General features: G+C 33.8%; 2 protein-coding genes and 1 long non-coding RNA gene across 4 annotated transcripts in view; 2 read left to right on the top strand and 1 right to left on the bottom strand.

Moving 5' to 3' along the window:
* LOC111051364 (hydroxyacyl-coenzyme A dehydrogenase, mitochondrial) overlaps window positions 1-4,335 on the bottom strand; it is a 12,980-nt gene extending 8,645 nt beyond the window's left edge. Inside the window, exons 1-2 of one of the 2 annotated variants that reach the window (XM_022337869.2) lie at window positions 4,206-4,335; window positions 1,041-1,164 (exon numbers count right to left, since the gene is read on the bottom strand). In XM_022337869.2, the coding sequence (XP_022193561.2) occupies window positions 1,041-1,157 (117 nt within the window). In that variant the 5' untranslated portion in view covers window positions 1,158-1,164; window positions 4,206-4,335. Of the gene's footprint in view, window positions 1-1,040; window positions 1,165-3,890 lie in introns of both variants that reach the window. The other variant, XM_039445441.1, reaches the window with a different exon arrangement.
* On the top strand, window positions 4,265-24,623 carry LOC111051363 (vesicle transport protein SEC20). Its single transcript, XM_022337868.2, has 5 exons — window positions 4,265-4,598; window positions 5,315-5,496; window positions 22,142-22,252; window positions 22,994-23,115; window positions 23,871-24,623. The coding sequence occupies exons 1-5, from the start codon at window positions 4,509-4,511 to the stop codon at window positions 24,056-24,058; spliced, it is 693 nt and encodes a 230-aa protein (XP_022193560.1). The 5' UTR covers window positions 4,265-4,508; the 3' UTR covers window positions 24,059-24,623.
* LOC120356513 lies at window positions 13,368-19,162 on the top strand. The gene is made up of 3 exons (XR_005574058.1): window positions 13,368-14,083; window positions 14,552-14,658; window positions 18,128-19,162. It is a non-coding gene; the product is annotated as an uncharacterized LOC120356513 (long non-coding RNA).

Raw genomic sequence — 24,623 nt, 5'->3', positions numbered from 1 at the left:
GATTCCAAGCCTTGCCAAACAGCATTCTGTAACTTGGAAATTGCGATAAATTGAGGGTAAAAGCTAATAGGAAGAAGATTTTCAAGAAAAAATACTAACAAGTATAAAATACAACACAGTTCATGAGTTTTATGAAAGTACATACATATTTCGTAGAATGTTGGATTTATGGAATATGACTTGATCTGTTATAATCAGAAATTAAGATCTGCTTGATTTGACTTCAAATATGCATTGGGCAACAGCTTGCTATAGAAATAAAGAACTTGGCATGAAACCAAAAAAAGTAATAAAAATAATCATCTTGACCTCGTCAAGAATGTGAGCCAATGACTTCCCTTGAACTTCAATTATACTTCCTACAACAGAAATACTAGAATTAAAGAGCTGTAAAGACTGGCAATTGAGATTGATCATAGATAAAAGAAGCTGATAACAGCATTGCGTCTGCTACTTCAATTCAATCAAATGAGAAAACTTTACTATTTGCAATAGCCATTATGTAAAAGTACATATAAATTTAAAAAAAACGTTGTATTAAACACTTGAGCAGCAAATAACAAAGGAGAAATGCTCATACACATACCGTACTATTTTCTAAGCATGCTTAGATGCGACTATCATTACTTAATACAGTAACATTATAAATGTTAGTTGGGAAGAAATTGAAAAATGTACAATCTATCGATAACAAGATATTATTTAAAATTACAAAAAAAACCGAATTAATAATTAAGCTTGTGATAGAAGCTTAGCAAAGAACTAAAAATGTACTGAACAGTTTTCAATTTCTGGTAATCATCAACAAATAAGTTGCAGTACTGCAATACTGTTCTGTACTTTTATTCGAATACATTTATAATGTCGATACTTGACATTCTCACTGGAGAGAATAATATTAATCTGAAAAATATATTTACAACTTGAGTGACGTGGCAGCCCTTCATGTGGTAAAATAATTTGATAAAATCAAATAATTGTATAAGATAGATGAATTGATTAATCATCTAGATCTAGAGACTGTAGAATTAATAGCTTACCTGAGCGATTCCAGATCCCATCAATCCTCCTCCGACAACGGTCACATGCTTGATGCTATTCAAATAGGTGGATGTAGCAAATCCTCGTAAAACCAACTTGCTAGAGAAAGCCATCATTCAATACCTACAAACAATAGGAAGTGATTCGAAATTAATTGGTTTCGGGGGAGTGAAATGCCGGCTTTTAATCTACAGGTCAAATTCCATGATAAAAGAATTTAACTTGTTGTGCAAGCCGGGAGCAACGGAGAAAAGATAAGAATTATGAAATATTGATGATTGCATTTTCAACAATTATTGACATGTTTCATTATCAATGGATCTTCTCGGATAAGCATGAATAACGTTTAAAAATTAGTTTGCCTAATTCTAACTGATTTGAGAAGGAAATAGTTTTAGAAACCAGACAATATTTGCAAAAAAAATAAGATGCAAATATAATTTTCATGATTTCACAAAATAATAAGAATTTACTTCCTCTTCTATAATTTACTTAAAATTAAGAAATCGAAGAATTCTTTCAACTTTTTTTTTTCAATTTCTACACATTTTTTGAACTTTCAAGTCATTTTCTATATTACTGTAATGTTCCATGTAAGTCAACTAATGCCTACTTTTCTAAACCTGGTTGATATTAAGGTTTTAAACAGAATAAAGTTTATGAATTCTCAAAAAAATTTTTTCAAAAAGAAAATATCCATAACTGTATACTCAATGAGGAAACAAGTCATATAGTTATATAGAGGTTATCCTCTAGAGTCATATGAGGAAACAAGTCATATAGAGGTTATAAGTTCTTCAATTGAGTAAAATGTTATTTGAAATGTGTGGAAGACGCATACCAGTATATAATTCAAATATTGAAAACTGAAATGATAGCTTGCTAAAGATGTTAGCCTAGTTGGATTTTCAAGTGAAACTCCACCATTGTGACCTGTAAGTTAGACTTCTGAATCTGTTTTCAAATAAGTATTTTTTTATGCTAGCAAACCTCGTAAGGATATTTTCTACAGACTGTAGCTATAGAATAGATTTATATAGCATTGGATACAAAGATATGTAGCCTATAATCAGAGACATATAATGCAATGTTATTAAAAGATATCTTTTCTCTATGGTATAATAAAGCACGGCCACACTTATCATGTAGTGTTTTGATCCTACTCATGTCAGATATTTCTTTGGGGTGTAAGGGTTGTGATGGGACTAATAGCATGACGGACATGTGTGGCATGTACCATTCCAAACCGTTGTAATCACTGATCATATTATGTGATCGGATCGGAGCGCTGCATGACAAGTGTGTACCCGGCTCAATATATACTATACAATTTAGTGTGAAACATCATACTAGAAACTATATCAAAACTCTCTGAAAGAGGAATAATGATCACTCTATTAATAATCAGTGACCGGCCAGGTTGGTCGAGTGGACTAAGACAATATTCCCTGCCCCAACTGAGGACGGGAATGATTTTGCGTCGGTGAAACTTCTTGAGTTCTTCCTGGACAAGAAGCTGTTTTGGGCTGATCACATTGAGGCTGTCTACCGCAGGGTGGTTTTCCTGCTCAAGAAATTGAAATCCTATGCTCCTGCATCATATCTCAAGGTCTGCTATATCTGTTTTTTCCAGAGCATAATTTTGTACAGCCTCACGCTTTGAGGTAGAGCAACAGATGTGTCGCTAATGTTGCTCATTCAGAAGAGGGCCCTGATGATCCTTTGTGGTGCTGAGAGACTTGCCCACTGTCGTCCCTTCTTTGTAAGAGAGAAGATTTTTACAGTCTTCTTCCTCTATATATATTTCAAACCTTTTGCAGATACTGAAGACTTTTGCAGAACATCCACCCATATGAGACCAGAGGGACACAAAGAATGGGTGAACCCTAGCAAAGACTGAGCAGACCGGTCAAACTTTGTCTATCTTTCTATCAGGATCTTCAACAAGCTGCCGGTAGTGGCTAGGAATCTGCCTGCCGGCAAATTTTGGTGGGTCTTGAGAGGCTTATTATTGGATGAGCTTTGTACTCACTACGTGAGTTTTTTATGTTCGACAGCAGCTTCATAAGCGCAGATATTTGGCGACTTTTTGTTCTGTGTTATGCTTGCATTTGATTCTTTTTGACTTTAGTATTGTCAGCAGGACTACTGGTTTTTGTATTTTCCTGACGTATCCCTGGGGGTCTAATGCCCACCTTATGGACTTAGTATAAATAACAAATAAACTATAAGGACGTCTGACGCGTTTTACTTAGCACGTCTTAAAAAAATGCACGGACTCTTATGAAAAGCGTCTATTACCGGTACCCCATAAGAGACAATGCATCATCTAACAATATCTTGCATTCGACTAACAAAATAATAAAAATTCAGCTTGACTATGACGCCCAAGTAGGGACCCAAGGCAATACTCCTTTCAGCCTGCTTACACTCTGCCTAGTCAAAGATTTGTATTCCGCCGGTAGGACATGGTAGGATCAAATTTTGATCGTCTCAACACACTCAATCTATTACCATATTTTAATCTAAAAGTTTGTCAGTAGACCCTTCATTCTCAATAAAAAAACTAACTTTGTAAGAATGGTTTGCAATGTACCAGTGTTGTAGAAAATCATACATACAATTATATTTAAACTAAATTAGGGCTAAATAATTTATTTTTTATTGTGTGATTTATCCAGGAATGTCTGATCATTAATTCAAAAATAATGTACATTTCATTGGTTTAAATAAAGTTGTAAATAGAACTTTAAGATTGTTTGATAATAAATACGTTACAAAAATACAGTGCCTACTTATTGATAAACTCAATAGTTTGGTATTATTTATCAATTTATTTATTAACTTACCTTCAAGAAAATTATTGTCCTGTGGTTGAGATTGGATTATTCAATGAAAAATAAATAACAGAGCAGCAATTTAAATATTTCAAGATATTAGTGGAAGTTGAAAATTTTATAGCCGCTATTCAGAATTTTAGACAGTTAACCTCTAAACGGTTTAATGACTCCTGATTCTGACACAGCAAAACAGAACAAGGAGCCTGCAATTAAAAAAAACTAGTTTGATTATGTGATTAGTATAGGAGATAAAATGAAAAGGATAGAAATGAAAGAACATAAATAGATATTAAAGCTTTTTGCAATAAGAAAGAGTAAACTTACCTTAACACTTTAGTGAATTGACAGAACAGAGAAAAAGAGAAGCACAGAAGAGAGAAGACAGAAGCGAGAAGCCAGCGTCAGCAGTCAGCTGATCAGCCAGTAGCAGACGTGTTCACAGCTGACTTCATGGTCATTGACTGAAGACTGAATTAATTTCAGGTTATATTTATGTTTTCTACCTACAAACAGTATCCTTTTTTTATTGTGATATTTTGTTATCTTTCTTATATTTATGCTACAAGATTACAAAATTCAATAAAAATTCAGCTATGATATTTAATAAGTAAGGTGATCAACGCTTTTATGAAAATGTCAGAACAAAATAACTACCTTATTTCTCAACATCGCCAACTCATAGTCAACAGTAATCTGTCAATAAAAGCAATTGTTCAGGTAATATTCAAAACTTTCTTTCTATTAAATATTAAGAAAAATATTAACTATTGGTTTAGAGTTGAAAATTTGGGTTTCTTCATTCTATGATATCATTTAACTCAAGCTCACTGTTTTACACAAGTGCCTACCCCTTACAAAACATACCCACCTCTTAAGACGGCTACATTTTCCAAATAGGTAGTGTGAAGACACCTTAAGGACAATTTAGATCTAGATACTAAACATTGCCCTGTGTAAAGACACCTTTAGGAGGATAGAGATGTAGATACCCAACACCGCCCTGACTGCTGCCCGCCTATAGCTCTCTGTGGGTCCAGGTCCCAAAGGATATAAGAAATTAAATATTACCCGATCATTAGTCTGTTACAAAGCCAGGGATATACAAGTTGAAAGATATAACTTGACTTTTAAATGAATTTTGTTTTACAATTTTATGGAATTTAGTTTACTCTGTACTCACTAACCATAGTTTTTTAACTGTTACTTTGGAATGTTTCTTCATAATTGCAGGCTGCTGCAAGGAACCTCCACATTCTTGGGGTGTTTTTAATAAATCTCTTTTATGTATTTCTTGAAACATCACAGTCTTTTGATTCATTTTTAGCATTAGCTGGACATTAGAAGATATAAATTTTGTAAGGGCAGAAAATGATCTAGTTTAAAAAAAAATAGTCTAGTTTTCAAAACATTAATTTGTTGGACATCTATTCTAGGACATTTATGAATGCAGTGGTCCACTGGAAGTGCTGTACGAATTGAATAATGAAGGCAGAGCCAAGTTTGCAGTTTTGAAGAAGCAGGTGGATGAGATGGAGGTGCTCGCTCAGGAGAGCACTAGTGACGACCGAGCCGAAATGCTCGATGAAGTCAAAAACCACAGAGAACAGTATTCTAGGTAATTGTCAATAGTAGTATAAAATAGGGAGCTTCTGGGACATTATTCCAGGAGTAAGTATGTTCCAGAAGCTTCCATCAACCAGGAGTAAGTATGCTTCAACTCAACCTAACCTAATCTAACCTAACCTAACCCAAATTGACCTATAAGGGGTTTCTAGGACATCTTAAGAAGAGCCTCCGAGAGTTGGCTTGTAACATCTGAAGTAACTATGTTTCTAAAGGTTTATAAGACATCTTAAGAAGAGTCTCCCTGAGTTGGGGGTATTGCATTTGTTGGAGCCAGCTCTAGTTTTCATTTTTCGTTTTTGAATTGGACGCGCGCTCCTCGTTCAGTTCGTATTTCTTTCACTTGAGTGCGTCGCGCTCACTGCCGGTAGGCTTTTTCTTTCAGTTCAGTCTCGCTTCGTAATAGCTTGCCTCGAGTCGGGAATTGATAATTATTATTCGTCGATCATTCCCAGAAGAAAATTGTTCTTCAAATTATTATTTTTTCGTTAATGTTAAATCGTACACCATAAACCTACGTTTGGAAGAGTGTTTGCCAAACTCCCTTTAGTTGAAAGTTTTAAACTATTATTTTTCGATTGGAAAGTTCACCGATCTATAGTCTTTAAAGACATTGTAAATATCTCGTCAGAAATATATGTGCAACGTTATATGATGGAAGCCGAATTTACCAACAGTAGATGACAATTAAGCTTGCCTTTTCACCATCCTTGATTCATCTCCTACCTCGGGGACACCTGAATACCTTACCTGGGAGTTGTAAGCTCAATAATATAAATATTACATTAGGTACTCTGCAGATTTTCGGTGAGTTGTTCTTTTATATATTCATTGCATGTACTTGTTTCTGTAGAGATATCACTTGTTTCTTTTCTATTCAATACAGTCCACTTTACATCAAAATTATTGATTACCAATTTAAAATCAATATAAATTTCTTAAAGTTGAACCTTAGAGTTTACATTGGTCATCCAGGCCAGATTTTATTGGCTATTTTTTATTCAAATATTTGGCAAGCACTTATCCAATTTTATTGTAAATCGTTTGTGCATGCTAGGGTTCAAACCTGTTTGTACATTATGAATTGAGCCGATCAAGTTGGTTCACTCTTATCTCTATTGTCCGATCGGAACCGTTACTCTGCAATGCTGATAACGTTATCGCTTAGCTTGCTTCGTCTATTGAGCTTTCTCTGTTCAATTTGTACTAACATTATCATTTTGCTTGCTTGAATCATCAATGAAAATCGTTCATTGTTGCATTCGTAATTTTATTCGAAAATTAGTAAATGAAAATCATTAAGACCTTTCCAATATCCAATCATGAGTGAAAAGAAGTTAAAGCTCAAACGAGCTAAACTTGAGCAATATTTCTATCGTATTCAACGTACTTTCGAATTGTCGAAAAAGGCTTTAAAAGAAGAAGCTAGTGCTAAACAATTTCTAATTCTCTATAGTTCCACTCTTAAAACTGTTCATGATTATGAAGCTGTTGAAATGGAAATACAGGAGCTTGAAATGGAAAAAGACCCGGAATTTGTACCCAAATTTAGTAGTTCACATATGGAAATGTTCGAACATATGGAAGCAATTGCTAGTGAATTGAAAAAACGCAGTCAGGTTGTACCTAGTGTTTCTACCCCGGTTCAACCTGTATCTTCCAATAAGGATTCGTCTAATATTTTACCGAAAATTGAAATTCCTGTGTTCGACGGAGATCAATCAAAATGGGCGGTATTCTACGAAATGTTTAAATGCATGATTCATGACAACAAATCGATTCCAAATCAACAAAAGGTCCAATATCTGGTGTCCAAACTATATGGAGAAGCGGCTAATATTTCACGTCATCTACCACCTATTGCTAATAGTTATGAAATTATTTGGGATGCATTAATTAAGCGGTTCAATGACCCCCGCTCACTCTCAAATGTGTACTTGAAACAAATTTTCGAATTCAATTGTCTAAAATCTGAGTCTCGTGCAGGTTTAGTTTCTATAGTCGATCAGTTCTGTGGTTCAATTACTGCTTTAAAACGCCTACGAGGTGAAGATGTATCTGATGCAATATTTCTGTTCCAAGCGTTGAAAATTTTAGATCCTGTTTCTCGAAAGGCATTTGAAGCTTCAGTTCATACTAAGGATGATCCCACATATACTGATTTTGTTTCATTCATCGAAAGGCAGATTAAATCGTTACCGCATGACGAATCGTCTAAACAATGCAAGCCAGTAGTGAAACCAATACCAAAATCCAAAGTGTTGGTTGTTCAATCGAATTCGCAAGTGACCAAATCACCGGTAAAAATATCAGAATGTCTGAAATGTTCGATGACAAATCATAAATTGATCAATTGTCGTCTTTTTCGTCAGTTATCACCTTGGGACCGTTTTCGTTTTGTTAAGGAGAAGGGTTGCTGTTTGAAATGTTTCTCGCCAGCCCATCGTAGTAAAGATTGTACTTCTTCCAACTGCGAGGATGTAGTCAGAAGCATAATTCGCTTTTACATTCGGAAATGCTTCAAATTCGTCATCAAATTCGGATGCGAAAAAGGTAGAAAATAATACTATTACCTGTTGTTCTATCGATTCGAAGTCGGCACCGTATAGTGTTCTACTATCAACTGCTCAAGTCGAGGTACCTGATAAGAGAGGTAGATTGCACAAAATAAGAGTTTTAGTTGATTCAGCTAGTCAAAGTCATTTCATTACTCGTAAACTTTGTCGTAAATTGCAACTATCGATTTCTCCTTTCCAATTAATTGTGAATGGTTTTGGCGGAAATTCGCAATCAGTTTTTGGTCGTACTTTTGTCACGCTTCAATCTCGACTCGATTCTAGTGTTAAATTTTCCATTGAACCATTAGTTGTCGAAAAAATCATGGAACAGCTTCCCACTAGTAAAATTGATAATTCTAAATTATCAATTTGTTTGGTCTTCGACTTGCTGATGAAAGTTATCACATTCCCAGCGAAATTGACGCTATTATAGGAGCTGAATTAGTGCCCCATATTTTCCGAAATGGTCGTGTGGAAATTGAATCGAATTATTTGATGGCCTTGGAAAGTGTTTTCGGTTATATTTTGATGGGTAGAGCCCCTATTTTAACTCAATCTTCAGAAAATTCAACGTGTTTGATGACTTGTCTAACATCACCGTTGGATAAGTTAGTTCGAAAATTTTGGGAAGTGGAAAGCGTTCCAGATGTAGGAAAACAACTCACTGCTGATGAGTTAGAATGCGAGAAGGATTTTGCATCGTCCGTTCGTCGTGAAAATTCGGGTAGATTCGTTGTCTCATTATCGTTTTCAAAATCCCCTGATTGTCTTGGTGATTCTTATGCTATGTCAGAACGTCGACTCATCAGTTTGGAGAAACGACTGGCACGTGATCCAAACATGCGTTTAGTGTATCACGATGTCCTCTTGGAGTATCTCAAACAAGGACACATGGAATTGATAAAAAATCAGAGTGATAAAAGTGGTTATTTTATACCTCATCATGCTGTAATCAAAACTCAGAGTCAATCAACGCCTTTGCGTATTGTCTTTGACGCAGGCGCGAAAACTACTACTGGAGTATCATTGAATGATATACTTCATATCGGCCCCAAGTTGCAAACGGATAATTTCGTTCTGTTAGTCAATTTTCGGTTATTTTCTATCGCTGTAACTGCTGATATAAAGCAGATGTATAGACAGATTCTTGTCGATGAATCGTGTCGCAAATTTCAGCGTTTGTTATGGAGATTTTCGTCCAATGATCCCATACAAATTTTTGAATTAAAAACTGTCGTATTTGGTCTGAGTGAGTCACCGTTTCTAGCTCTCAGAACTGTCCATCAACTTGTTCAAGAAGAAGGTGAAAATTTCCCTGATAAAATAAAAAAAAAATAAAATTAAATTTTCTCCCTGGAGACTCTTTAAAGAGTATAGGAAATCGTCAAGGACTATTTGTCAAAAAAATAAAGGAATACATATAAACATATATTATATACATCACATTCCACAATGTACATTGCAATTTAATCCTCCCAAAAGCCTCATTCTCCATCCATAAATTCTTGAATACTGTAGTAAACCCCTTTTGCTAAATATTTTCTCAATAGCTTTTTGAAAATATCCTTATTCTCATTTTCTCTCAAAGCTGACGGCAGTTTACTCATAAATTTCATACCCATATAAGAAGGCTTATTTCATACTGAGCTGTCTGTGGTATTGTGCAGAAATTTACTCTTATTTCTAGTGTCATAATTATGTATGTCACAGTTTCTTATAAATTTTTTATCTCTTATATACATGATCACTTCGAAAATGTACAGTGCAGGCACAGTGAGTAGTCCTAGATCTTTAAAATACTCTCTGCAGGACTCTAATGGCTTAAGACCTTTAATCGCTCTCACAGCTCTCTTTTGCATTCTAAAGATTCTATCTAAATTTTTGAGACTGGAGCTGATTTGGAGACTGATGCTAAAGCTCGTATTCCGAGTGACATGTTTATGGATGATTTGGTGACAAGTGTGTCTTCTTTAGGTGAAGCAAATCGTCTTTGTAGTCAGGCTAAAGAATTGTTCGAGAGAGGCGGATTCGAACTTACTAAATGGAGTTCCAATTCACCTGAATTGATGAATGATTTCTCGGAGGATGAAAAATCGGCCTTGTCTAAAGATTTCGAGATGGGAAATTTTTTGGCTGTCCTAGGTTTGAAATGGCAACCTGGTAGTGATTCGTTTTGTTTTTCAGTGAATCCTAATCAGTCTGTTCCTACCAAACGTCACATTTTATCGGTAGTAGCACGCATTTTCGATCCTTTGGGACTCTTGTCACCCCTAACTTTGTTTCTTAAATGTTTAATTAAACAATTATGGAATGCTGGTCTTGATTGGGACGATTCAGTACCTCCCTCTATTGCGCTTCAATGGGAGACATGTCAGAAGGAGTTCCCTTTATTGTCCAATCTCTTCATACCACGTCATTTAGGAGTGATGAATGATTCGAAAATTACTGTCATTGGTTTCTGTGATGCATCGACTTTAGGTTATGGTGGTGTGATCTACATAAAATCTCAAATGGATATGCAACCTGCAACTATCACATTGTTGTGCGCTAAATCAAAAGTCGCGCCATCTAAGACTTTATCCATACCTAGGCTTGAATTATGCGCGGCGCTCTTGCTCGCTGAATTAATACAGGTTGTTGTCTCTGTTTTGAGCCTTCGTTGTCACGTGACTCGCGTTGTTGCATTATCGGATTCAACTGTGGTCTTACATTGGATCAGGGGCTGTCCATCTAGATGGCAATCTTTCGTCGCTAATCGAGTTACGAAAATTCAAGACTGTCCTATCAACGACTGGTTACACGTGGCAGGAAATTCAAACCCAGCTGATCCCATTTCGAGAGGTTTATCCCCTTCTGAAATAATTAATCATGATTTGTGGTGGTCTGGCCCCTCTTGGCTAATGTTAGAAGAGAGTGATTGGCCCGTCAAGGTCGATCTGGAACCTATAGAGTGTCTACCTGAGGTCAAGGTTCACTCAATTGTCACTGTAGTACAGTCGGAAAATTCATCTATTAATTCGATTCATCTTTTAATTGCTCGTTGTTCCAACTACCAACGTCTATTGCGTATCATGGTGTAATATTGAAAGTACTTCGTCTATTGCCTAAACCTCATGAATTAGATTTCGATTTGGCGGAAAAACATTTGTGTAAAGTTGTACAAAAAATTCATTTTTCGAAAGAATTACTGGAATTGAAAGCTGGGAAAGAATGTACTTCTCATCTTCAACAACTGTCACCCTTTCTTGATCATGATATTATTCGTGTGGGTGGACGTTTACAAAATTCTGAGTTGAATTATGACAGCTGTCATCCGATTATATTACCGAAAAATGATCCATTGGTCACGCTTTTGATTGATTATTTTCATGAAAAGCACTGTCACGCTGGACCTCATTTATTGGCGTCTATTTTGAGACAAAAATATTGGATTTTATCAGCCCGTGTCCTTATAAGGAGTCATGTACGAAAATGTAACAAGTGTTTTCACTATCGTCCCACTCTTACACCGCCGAAAATGGGCAATCTGCCAGCCTGTAGAACTCTGTCGTCTAAACCATTCGTCCAATGTGGAGTTGATTATGGTGGACCCATTCGAATCACCATGGCCAGGCGTCGGAATCCTTTCATATTTAAATCGTACATTTGTCTTTTTATCTGTATGGCAACTAAAGCCGTTCACATTGAATTAGTTTCGGACTTATCGACCCAAATGTTCTTATCAGCTTTTCGCCGTTTCCTTGCTCGACGAGGTCCTTGTAAGGTCATGTATTCCGATAATGGTACCAACTTCGTCGGCGCCTATGATGAGCTAATAAAATTGTCACGGATGCTGAACTCCAAGGAATATCAAAACCTGCTCCAGAATGAACTTGCTGATCATAGCATTGAGTGGAATTTCATCCCGCCAGGGTCACCTCACTTCGGCGGTCTTTGGGAGGCGAATATAAAATCAGTAAAGTCACACCTGTTTCGAGTTATTGGTAACCAGTTGTTGACTTACGAAGAATTGAACACTGTCTTAGTTCAAATTGAGGCTGTACTTAACTCACGCCCGTTATGTCAAATGAGCGCGGATCCGAGTGAACCCCTCGCCCTCACACCGGCTCATTTTCTCACTTTGACACCTCTTAAGTACCTTCCTATGTTAAATGTGGAAGATCGTCCAATGAATCGATTGGATCGGTTTGAATTAGTCAATCAAATGGTTCAGTCTTTCTGGAGTCGTTGGCGCAAAGAATACTTACATGAATTACAAACCCGTGTGAAATGGTGTAAGGATTCCACCCCTCTCACGGTTGGTACAATCGTCCTAGTGGATCAACCAAATGTCGCACCGTTGAAATGGCCTCTGGGGGTGATTGAGGAAGTATTTCCCGGTGCTGACGGTGTCGTTCGAGTGGCTATGGTGCGGTGCGCCAATGGTCGCTTCAAAAGGCCGGCTACAAAGTTGTATCCGTTGCCTACTCAATAATTTTCCTTTTGCATTTTTTGTTTTATTCTCGTTTTGTTCTATTTTTATTTCTTCGTCGTTTATTCATTGTTTTTTTTTCGTTTCTTTGTTCTCTAGCCTTGTCTGAAAATAGCTTTTCAGCCGGGGGGGATGTTGGAGCCAGCTCTAGTTTTCATTTTTCGTTTTTGAATTGGACGCGCGCTCCTCGTTCAGTTCGTATTTCTTTCACTTGAGTGCGTCGCGCTCACTGCCGGTAGGCTTTTTCTTTCAGTTCAGTCTCGCTTCGTAATAGCTTGCCTCGAGTCGGGAATTGATAATTATTATTCGTCGATCATTCCCAGAAGAAAATTGTTCTTCAAATTATTATTTTTTCGTTAATGTTAATCGTACACCATAAACCTACGTTGGAAGAGTGTTTGCCAAACTCCCTTTAGTTGAAAGTTTTAAACTATTATTTTTCGATTGGAAAGTTCACCGATCTATAGTCTTTAAAGACATTGTAAATATCTCGTCAGAAATATATGTGCAACGTTATATGATGGAAGCCGAATTACCAACAGTAGATGACAATTAAGCTTGCCTTTTCACCATCCTTGATTCATCTCCTACCTCGGGGACACCTGAATACCTTACCTGGGAGTTGTAAGCTCAATAATATAAATATTACATTAGGTACTCTGCAGATTTTCGGTGAGTTGTTCTTTTATATATTCATTGCATGTACTTGTTTCTGTAGAGATATCACTTGTTTCTTTTCTATTCAATACAGTCCACTTTACATCAAAATTATTGATTACCAATTTAAAATCAATATAAATTTCTTAAAGTTGAACCTTAGAGTTTACAGCATTTTTAAAACTTTCTTGTACCTATCATATGTATGTCTCTTCATCCTAATCTAAATTTATCCTATAAGAGGTTTCTTAGACATCTTAATAAGTGCCTCCTGGAGTTGGGTATTACATTCATATCATCAAAAAGTTTTAAGTAGACTTGCTCCATCTCAAAATGGGTGTGACAGAGTAATTGGCTTGAATCCTAATTTAGCCTTATTGACTTTTAATTAACAGACTTGTATCATCCACTAGAGGAATGTGACATGTTTTGTCCACAAAAGGAATGTCTCTCAAAATGGGTTTACCTGAGAAATTGGCTTGAATCCTAATTTAGCCTTATTGACTTTTGATTAACAGACTTGTATCATCCACTAGAGGAATGTGACATATTTGTCCACAAAAGGAATGTCTCAGTAATTGGCATGAATCCAATTAACCTTTTCAACAGCAATAAGCTTCATTTTGCTTCTCCTCTTGTTCATTGACTCTTTTAAAGGAGACATTTTTTCCAATGCTTCGTAATCATTTCAATTAGAGAGCTGATTAAGGTTAGATGAATCTTATTACTATTTATTTTACCAGCACCAAATTATAGCTGTATATATCTTCAGTTACAGTATATAAGTTGACCAAAAAAAATCCTTTAAATTTTCATCACATCAAGTTGGTTCAATCTGTTGACAATATCAATAAAGCAATTTCAACTGTGACTCTTCCTCTTCAATTTTCAGGGTAAGTTGGCTTATTCATTCTCATTGATTCATTTTCTCATGACACATTCATTACTTTCTTATGTTTTTTAGGATATGTCATTAGAATAATAATACAGGTCTTAGGACACTGTAATTGAGTAGAATAATAATTCAGGTTCTAGAAGACGCAAATTTTTTTAATGCATTTTTTAATAATTCATTGGATATGGTTTTCATAATATGATTATTTTATTGTGGGAAGGAAGAATGATAAAGAAATTGAACAATCAGTTTTTTTTTATTTTATTTAATTATCTTCATGAATATACAAGTATACAAGTACATTTATTTATACATCTTCATTATAGAATAGAATGTACAAGCTGGTTTCAAATATTTATTTGATTATCTTCATCATAGAATAGAATATACAAGCTCTCTTTGAAATTACCTGTTATATAATCATTGAGTAATATTCCATATCTGACAATGTTGCTATTCCTTTCAGATAACAAACCCCATCAGTTCCATCACCAGTTTGAGTATGAGAACTATGAGGATGAGCATTATATATATTTATCAACTTCACATCCATTGCTGATTCTGATTCTAAAGGTATTGCATAAGCATATTAGGAAAAACAATTTATCACTGTTGAGATATATTTGAATCCCTGATTTTCTTTAGCATATGGTATCATTTCAACTAAATCAGCCTGAAACAAATCATTCAATCCCCTTAGCTCAACATAATATTGAGTTGGAAAATTTCTCCTAGCCTATTTATGAAGTTCATTTGCAATCTGATATTTAATATCCATTTTATTCTTATAAAATCATCAATGTTTACTTGATGAGGAGAAATTGATAACTGACCATGATTTTGGATTACAATCTTATTATAATTAAATAGGTAAAATTAAGAACAACTTGATTAATCTTGTTAAAGTTTTTTTATTTTCATTGAAACAACATATTTGAAAAAAATACATGAAGGAGATGTTTTACTATGTACATACCATAGATCATCTTCCTCATCCCAATCACAAAAAACTGCTCCACAACTAATACATTGAGTGTCATCTTTATATCCAGTATGAAAAAGTCCAGCTCCTAACATTTTATCAATATCTAGTTGAGATTCAGGATAAATAGCATAATATTGACAGGCTACATCATAGCATTCATAGTTTTCTTTCACTTTTTCAGCTATTCCACAATGAGGATTATTAATTTTATGCATAAAATTAGCATGCTTCAAACTTAAATTTGTATTCGATCTCCACCCACATTCTTCACAATCAATACTAGTAGTTCTGTGAACAGTAGACCTCGTGCTCAGTGTGTTACATTGACCTCTTGTTATGTTTTCTCAAAAATTAATAAATAATTTATCAATTAAAAATGTCTGGAAAAAATCCTAAATAAACATAGAGCTTTCTGTCCTATATCCGTACCATGACCTGTTGTCCCGGAATATGAGTGTGAGCGCTGTTATCAGGTCTGGCTGCAACTGTCTACAACATTGATGGAAAGATACAATTTTCAAGATGTTCGATGTTTTTGAATGGGTAGTATTATAGTCAATTGTCTACTAATGTTAATGGAAAGATACATTTTCAAGATGTTCGATGTTTTTGAATGGGTAGTATTATAGTCCACTAGACAGCTGATTTATGATGAATGATTGTATAGTCTGATTTCTACAGTAATATTGGTGTATGACTCCTTTTTCCTTTTATATTATCCTTGAAATGCACAATTTTCAAAAACCTTGTATTTTTGTCAATGCACAATTTAAAAAGGAACATACCTGTCAAATTTCATGAAAATCTATTACCACGTTTTGCCGTAGATGAGCAACATAAAAACATATAAACATTTAAACATTAAGAGAAATGCCAAACTGTCGACTTGAATCTTAGACCACACTTTGCTCAGTCAATTATAGGATAAGGATGAAAAATTAATCCTGTATCAATTGGTTTATATTTTTCCATTGTCTATTCATATTTGAAAAAAATACAAGTGGGAGATTCTTGTCTATGAATGAGCCATGGATCATCTTATTCATTCCAATCACAAAAATCTGGTGTGGTACACTCACACAACTTTCCTTGCTCATTGAACTGTAAGCCTCATTCTCAAACGAGAATAATTTAGGGGAATAACATCATGACAATTATTGGCGGCAACATATTATTTGCAACTACGATCAGACTACTGTATATGTGTATATATAATTATTGTTTTTAGAGTACTTTTTCCTTCGTGTAAATTGTGGAATTGGATGATTTTTTTTTAAAGTCGTCAAAACAGCTGCTCTACAGATGAAATATCTTGACTATGATTGTGTACTTTCCATGAACTGCTCTACCTACCTACCTACCTCATGCACGGGATGGAGGTTACAAAGTCTATTTCTCAAGGATAGGGTGGACCCCCCATTAGTTTCCCAGGAGAAAGACTCATGCCAGTTGATAGATCTGATAACTAACTATACAGGGTATGAATTTGAAAAAAATCGTTAGAGCCGTTTTCGAGAAAACCGTGAAAAACATGGTTTTTTCGTCATTATCCGACATTTTTCTCAAGAATATTACAGAGCTCCTGAAATTTTCCCAAGAATGAGACTCATGCCAGTTGATAGGGCTTATAAATAGCTATCCATGGTATGAATTTTTAGAAAATCGTTAGAGCCGTTTTCGAGAAAAACGTGAAAAACATGGTTTTTTAGTAATTATCCGCCATTTTTTCCGCCATCTTGAATTGAATTTTATTGAATTTCTTATTGTCGGATCCTCATGGTATAAGGACCTTAAGTTTAAAATTTCAAGTCAATCGGTTGATTAGGAATGGAGTTATCGTGTTCACAGACATACACACACACACACATACACACATACACACACACAGACCAACACCCAAAAATCATGTTTTTGGACTCAGGGGGACTTGAAACGTATAGAAAACTTGAAATCAGGGTACCTTAATTTTTTTTGGAAAGCAATACTTTCCTTACCTATGGTAATAGGGCAAGGAAAGTAAAAAACTGCTCCACAACTAACACATTGAGTATCATCTTCATATCCAGTGTAGAAAAGTCTGGTTGCTATCATTTTCCGAACATCTGATAATGATTTTGGAAAATTAACAAAAGATGATATCATCACACTTTCAGTTACTTGAACACATTGATAAGCAGCATCATAGCACTCATAGTTTTCTTTCACATTATTAGCTATTCCATAATTTGGACTATTGATTTTATGCATGAAATTGACATGTTTCAAAGTCAATTTCATACTTGATTTTCAATCACATTCTTTACAAACAATACTATTAACAAAAGGATGAAAAACAAATACTGCCTCATTAACTTCATCTTTACTTTTATACAAAATTCTATCAAAGAAAACTGGTAAATGTGAACTATCCATTTTGGAATATATTCTTCTACTGAAGAATTTTTTTTTCATACTACATTTTATAATAGAAAATCTGATAGATCAATATTACCTCAAGAATCTTGCACAAGTTACACAATTTTTCTGTTCTATTTATATAACTATTGATAGGTGATAATTCATTATAATTATCTCTACATTCATTGATATGATATGTTTTAAAAAGCTCACATAGATTGTAATCAACTTTGGACTTCAACACTCTATAGTACAATGTACAAATAGTGTTATTAAATGTAGATGTATTCATATTTCTTGGATAATATAATGAAGATAAGATGCTATGTTCAATCCATACTACAACCACTTCACTTTTTTTCTCATCAGCAACTATTTGAAGACTGTAGCAATTTGAATATGATTTATCATCATTATCAATATCTTTACATGAAGAATATAAGAAGAATAGTGATAGAATCAAATAAAAATAAGTAATCCAACAGATTTCATTGTTAGCATTATGTTTTAATAGAATCTTACATTCAAATGAAAAAATATATGGAATAGAATCTCTTTATATAAAAAAAAAATGTTTAATCATTATAATCGAATCTAATCATCTGGAAAAGTAATTTTATTTTTCACTTAATAATCTTTTAATTTAATTTTATTTTCCAGATGAAGAAAATTCTTTTCATCGAGCTCGGAAATAGAATTTTTGAAAATGATACATCCAAAATAAAAATATATTTAAACAATATGGATAGATGTATCATATCAACCACCTCCCCCAAGCTTGAATTTAATATATTTGAGGAGTAGGAGGATAATGGAAATGAGAGAGTAGTGGTTATAATTCAAAAAGAGGGGTTGAGATATAGGATAAAATTTACATTGAATGAGGAGAAAACAAAAATCATGAGATATAAAATGGAGAGTAGTAGTAGTAGTTTTAATTTGAAATAAAATGTTCTGTTTGTTAAGATTTAGAGCTAGACTAGATTTGTAGTTAAATTATAGAGATTTTGTTTTTAAATTGTATTATCACTTATTTACACCTCTTCTTATAGAACCCATACATTTTTTATTTTATTTTTTATAGAAAATACATGATGGATTAAAAGCAAAATGTTGATTAATTTTTGTTGAAGGCAACATAGGATGTGGAAAATCTTCACTATTGGATAGACTTTCAGAAGAAGGAATCAATATTTATAAAGAATCCATCAACATTTGGAAAAACTTCCATGGTCACAATATTCTTAAACATTTTTATGAAAACCCAAGAAAGTGGGGATTCATTTTCCAATTAATTGTACAATTAAGTAGAATCAGTTCTCATATTGAATCACCCTTTAAGAAACTTATTGAAATATCAATATACTCAGCAAGAAATGTTTTTGTTGAACACTTATACCATTCATCTCTAAAAACAGGTCTTGAATACTTATTGATAGATGAATGGTTCAAATGGTTAACAACAAATATTGATCTTAAAGCTGATTTGATTTTGTATATAAGAACAAGTCCAGTGGTTGCATTGGGACATATCAAATTGAGAGGAAGAGAAGAAGAAAATGGAATCACACTGTCCTATTTACAATCCATCCACCAACTATATGAAGAGTGGTTGATACATAGAAATAAATCCTCCCCTATTCCAATACTTATAATTGATGGAAATCAACCACAAGAGTCTGTTATCAACAAATTCAAAAGGAAAGTAGCAGATTTTCCCCATAAAAAATGTTTCAACTTTAAGATATGAAAATATAATATAAAAATGTTTTAGCTGTAAGAAATGAAAAAATTTTGATTCTTTTAAGCATTTTTTTTATTCTAAACCTATACATGAAGAAATTTTGATGAAAACAAAAAAACTGATAAGAAATTTGATAGATAGAATTAGAGTTCTATTTTCTTATTTGAAAAAAGGTAAAATATATCCATTATGGTATAATGGTATTATTCTAAACCAACCTACATACCTAAAGATTTGAACCTAGATCTTTTGGAATATGAAACAGACCCACTAACCACTACATCATAATGGATATCTATATAATAGATGTTTTTATGACATCAAATCATCTTGAGATGAAACTTTATTCAACAATTACCTACTTTTTCCAGTTAGAGCTGTTCTTGAGAGTATTACATCAGAGGCACAGAGGTTATAAAGTATATCACTAAATAAAATTCTTTATTCTCAATATCAGCATGGTGGAGTACAACTACACAAAAACCTATTGGTAGCTAGTATTATTAAAAAAGCAAAAAATGTCTTAATGGAAGAACATAGTAAATCAAAACCAATACAACATGTTAATAAATAATTTTTCATAGTCAACCATACATTATCATTATCCTCTATCACACCTCTTGAGTTATGACAACTAGTTATCTATATATCAACAAGAAAGCTTAATATAATGGGAATGCAATACCCCCAATTCCCAGAGACTCTTCTTAAGATGTCTTAGAAACCTCTTATAGGTCAATTTTGGTTAGGTTAGGTTGGGTTGAGTTGAAACACACTTAATTCTGGATGATGGATACTTTGGAGCATACTTACTCCTGGTTGATGGAAGCTTCTGGAGCATACTTACTCCTGGTTGATGGGAGCTTCTGGAACATACTTACTCCTGGAATAATGTCCTAGAAGCCCCTTTTTAATACTACTGTCAATTTCTTATATTTATTTTTCTATTCACTCCCATAACATTACAAGATGTGATATAGTTCAAGTGAACTGTAAAAATGAAAAATCATTTACAATTATACAAAACATCAGGAACTACTGGCCCCATTCACAATTATACAAGACTTTAAAAACTACTGAAATTATTTATAATTGAACGAATCATTAGGACTACTTTTTTGATTTACTCCCCTTTACATTACAAGATCTATAAGGTATGTTGTGAAAATAGGACCATTGACAATAAATAATTATACAATATCATCAGGAACTATAGTTTGTGTAAAATAAGTTGAGACTTGGCCCTCCATCCGAAAAAATTACAGGGTTGTCAAATCGTGTAAAATTTCAACTTTCTCAAATTTCCAATTCAACGTCAGAATTGAATGTAGAATATCATCCCCGAAATCCTAATAGCGCTAAAAAAATTTCAGGGTTGAAGGATTAAAAGGAAATTTAACTTTTATGATAAAATTGGAAAATCGTGAATAATTTTTTTTCTTTTGAATATCACTTCTCTCAGAATCATGGGGCGTCATAATGCGTAATAATTTCATATAAATTAATGGTGATATGTCTCCTTTCTATTCGAGTCTGGATCATTTTTATCCAACCCATAGTTATTTTTTAATTAATGACTATGTTCATCAATGTCGAGATATTTCAAGCAGAAAACATGAAATTTTCGACATGCTAGAAACCTTTTCGTTTCAAAAGATGAGTAGGTAGTGAAAGCGAGAAAGTTTCTCGGAAATAATTGAATCTATTTTTCCAATTGTCAAACGTAGCCCACTTGGAAGAACGTATTTGGCCTCTCAGGAGTTTTAAAGTCAAGGATAGTGGCTGAATGGTGTGCCACCATATGCTATCAATATATTGCTAGCTGGGATCAACAAATTCAAAATACAGAACGATTGAAAAATTCAGCAACACTGCAAGCTAGATGATGATAAATAGTAAAAATGAAAACCTCGCCTGGCATAATCCAAGCAGTGTTCCATTACAACCTTCCTAGAGGCAATCAGCTGCTTGCGTTTGAAATAATTCAGTCAAATAATCTTGTAAATTGCCAGCCTTCAGCATACAATTTGGTACACAATGCATACCATGCAGCCGCTCTTCTAACATTAAAATTCCTTGGATACCAAAATACGATCTTCCGACTAATTTTGACAATTGAAAAAATAATTTCAATTATTTCTGAGAAACTTTCTCGCTTTCACCACCCACTTATCTTTCGAAACAAAAGAGTTTCCAGCATGTCGAAAATTTCATGTTTTCTGCTCGAAATATCTCAACATTGACGAACATAATCATTAATAAATTAAAAAATAACTACAGAGGTGATTCAGAGACCAATAGAAAGGAGATATTCTCCCCGTTAATTTGATATAAAATTGTTACCTATTACGACGCCCCATGATTCTGAGAGAAGTGATATTATTAAAAGAAAAACAAATCTTCGCGATGTTTCCAATTTTATCATAAAAGTTTAATTTCCTTTTAATATTTCAACCCTGAAACTATTTTAGCACTACTAGGATATCGGGGATGGTATTCTACATCCAATTCTGACGTTGAATTGGAAATTTGAGAAGGTTGCAATTTTACACGATTTGGCAACCCTGTAATTTCTTGGGATGGAGGGCCAAGTCTCAACTTATTTTACACAGACTATACTTCCCTAAAGGATCTTCAGCTGGGGATAGTAGAATGTTTCAACACTGTTTTCAGTGATGATGTAGAATGGCTCTTCACATAATTTATGTATGATTCCTCCTGATAAATATTTTTTTACAAACTTTGATTTTAAACGCTTGTGGTATCACTGGCTATTGTTTGTTTTAATCAAATGAATAGTATTATATAATAAGCATACATAGAATGCTTCCTGTATTATGATATTTTGAAACATACCTTAAAATATTGTTCAAAATGTTTGTGTTTATGACTTGTTTTTCACTAAGAATAATTTTGAATTCTGTTTGTAGTACTCTAGCCGCGTTCCGTAAGGCAAATGTATCATGTATGTTGAGGATTGAAAAATCTAATAAAGAAGAACTGTTGAAAGCAACCAATGAAGACGGCAGTGTGCGGCAAAGGTAACCTGCTTTTTGTTTCACATAATATTCAATTGAAATTCAATTATCTACTACTGAAAATAAGACCAAAATACATATAATTTTCTTTCCTGAGGATGATGCTCACTTAAGCTCTGGGCTTGTGCCTGGGTAATGGGAAGTATTCGGATGAGAGATGAATCCTAAGGCGAACGCATGCAGAAGCAGACAAACAAAACTCAGCTGTTCGAATCTTGCAACGCACACGTCTGTTTGCATGTGATGGTCTGCCTGCAGACGTTTGTTTTTTTCTCCGTCTATCTGCTGCTGTATGCACCGAAAAAATTGTATGCTCTTAATAATCAACATTATGAGTAGTGGATTTTCACTTTTCACCCATCCGAGGAGTGGTAACATCTATTAATGCAAAATGCAATAATTTATTGCATTATGATCAACATTTCAAACCAAAGATGACTAAAAGTGATAATTTATTATACATTTTCAAGTTTATCTCTAGTGTAAATAATAAGGCAGGATCTACTTGGAGCGGTAGTGCTAGTCTGAACAAGACCACTCTAAAAAACAAACATGCTAGAAAACAACAGTTTCTAGTCAAGTTATAATTTCTATGTCTGCTGTAGTGTACGAGGAGATATTTTGGTGATGTGCTTTTCCTGACCAGACCGTTCGGAGAAACAATAATAATGTGTATGAATGAAACAATTGGATACCGAATTTTTAAGAAAGAGCTTCATGATTCATATTATTGTTGAATTTCAGGCAGAAAAAAGACAAATCGGGAATAGTGAAGATGTCCTCGAATGTAACTGAACAGTTGCGATCTATCAGCAGGCATTTAGCAGAAACAACTCAAAGAAGCTGCGACACATTGGAAACGTTAGGTGATCACTAAAAATTCATTAAAAATCGATTGAAATATAGTCTCTACTAGTTGAAAATTCTTGCAGTTAATCTTGATACATCATGCCAACATTTCAAGGGTCCTCCCATGCAATTCTCTATGCGTTTTGTTAAAATGAATTATTTCGTTATTTGACATCCACAAGTGCAAATACACCTTTAATTTTTATAGATTAGACCAAGTAGACAAAATAAATTCGACTTACAGTTTTAGTTTCTCTGCACGTTTAAATTATATTGAAAGAGGCTTATTTGGAACTTTTTTTCATCAAAATGAGAATATTTTTGAGCTGAAACTGTTGTTCTTCATCTAATAATTCACATAATTTGTGTATCATATTAAGGTGTGTACAGTCTTAAGCATTATTAACACGCGCATTTCACTTTTCACCAGGTGATGCTAAGCTTATTATATACTAGCAGGTAACCCATGCTCTGCAAGGGTCTATTTTAAAACTTGAAAAACTGAAAACTTGACGTAATGAAATCTTGAAGAATTGATAATAGCCCTATAACCATCCCTGGTTAACTAAGAATCTTTATGCAAAATTTCAAGTTAATCAGTCCAGTAGTTCAGACGTGTTGATACGTCAAACATAATTTTCCTATCCGATACGTGTATTCCTTTATTATAGTATAGATTATGTATTTGTACAGACCTTGTCTCTATGCACATGTGTTGTATCTAATATTTATAGATAAATAAAAGTTATAAACTGGTGTATTTCATTTTCAGCGAACTCATCTTCGAACGTAACAGCTGCTCAGGAGGAACTGCAGTCCACAGGAAGTGTCATTCAGCACTCTCACAAACTGCTAGACAAATATGGTCGAAGGGAGTTTTCTGATAAAATTATCTTGATATTCGCGTTCTTGTTCTTCTTAGGCTGTGTGGGATACATTATTCTCAAAAGGACATTTTAAAAACATTCCATTACGGTACTGTGTTTTTATTGTTTAAAAATGTATTACCTTATCTATATTACGCAGAAAAAATGTGTAAATGTGTAAATGTGTAATTTATAATATATAAATGAGTTGAAATATATTACTTCATGCCGTTATTTTCTATTCAAGTAATCGACGAAACGCAAAATAAATTTTACAACTTTGATTTGATATAGTAGCTATGTTGTAAGTTCACTCATTAATTATTAAAAAAACTAAAAATTAGTCTCATGTCTAAAGACTTCATTTTGAAATATCGACAAAACTAGATTGTATAATTTTTTCATTGCAGATGATGCCTACAAAAACATACGTGCGTGATGTAATGTAATAATAGCAAAAAGATAGTATGTAGCAAAATGAAATATAGCAAAATGATAGTATGTTAATTTTTAAATGCTTTTCAACACAAGGGATTGTTGTATTTAAAAATTAAAAGGAAATTCTAACTAGCTCAAATGTGTGTGAAAGATAATCTATTCGGATTTATAGTTTATTATCTTTCCATGATGTTGAATAAAGTTTATTTAATATTTAGGAA

This window comes from Nilaparvata lugens, chromosome 1 (genome assembly GCF_014356525.2).
Source record: "Nilaparvata lugens isolate BPH chromosome 1, ASM1435652v1, whole genome shotgun sequence".
Lineage (NCBI taxonomy): Eukaryota > Metazoa > Arthropoda > Insecta > Hemiptera > Delphacidae > Nilaparvata > Nilaparvata lugens.
The sequence above is the reverse complement of the archived record's forward strand: the minus strand, read 5'-3'. Positions and strand labels throughout refer to the sequence as shown.

Excerpts from the sequence above, each read along its gene's own strand:
- LOC111051363 (XM_022337868.2), top strand. The coding sequence starts at position 4,509 with ATGAAAATGTCAGAACAAAATAACTACCTTATTTCTCAACATCGCCAA. Across the intron at positions 5,497-22,141 it reads CACAGAGAACAGTATTCTAG|TACTCTAGCCGCGTTCCGTA; the intron begins GTAATTGTCAAT and ends TTCTGTTTGTAG. Across the intron at positions 23,116-23,870 it reads CGACACATTGGAAACGTTAG|CGAACTCATCTTCGAACGTA; the intron begins GTGATCACTAAA and ends TTTCATTTTCAG.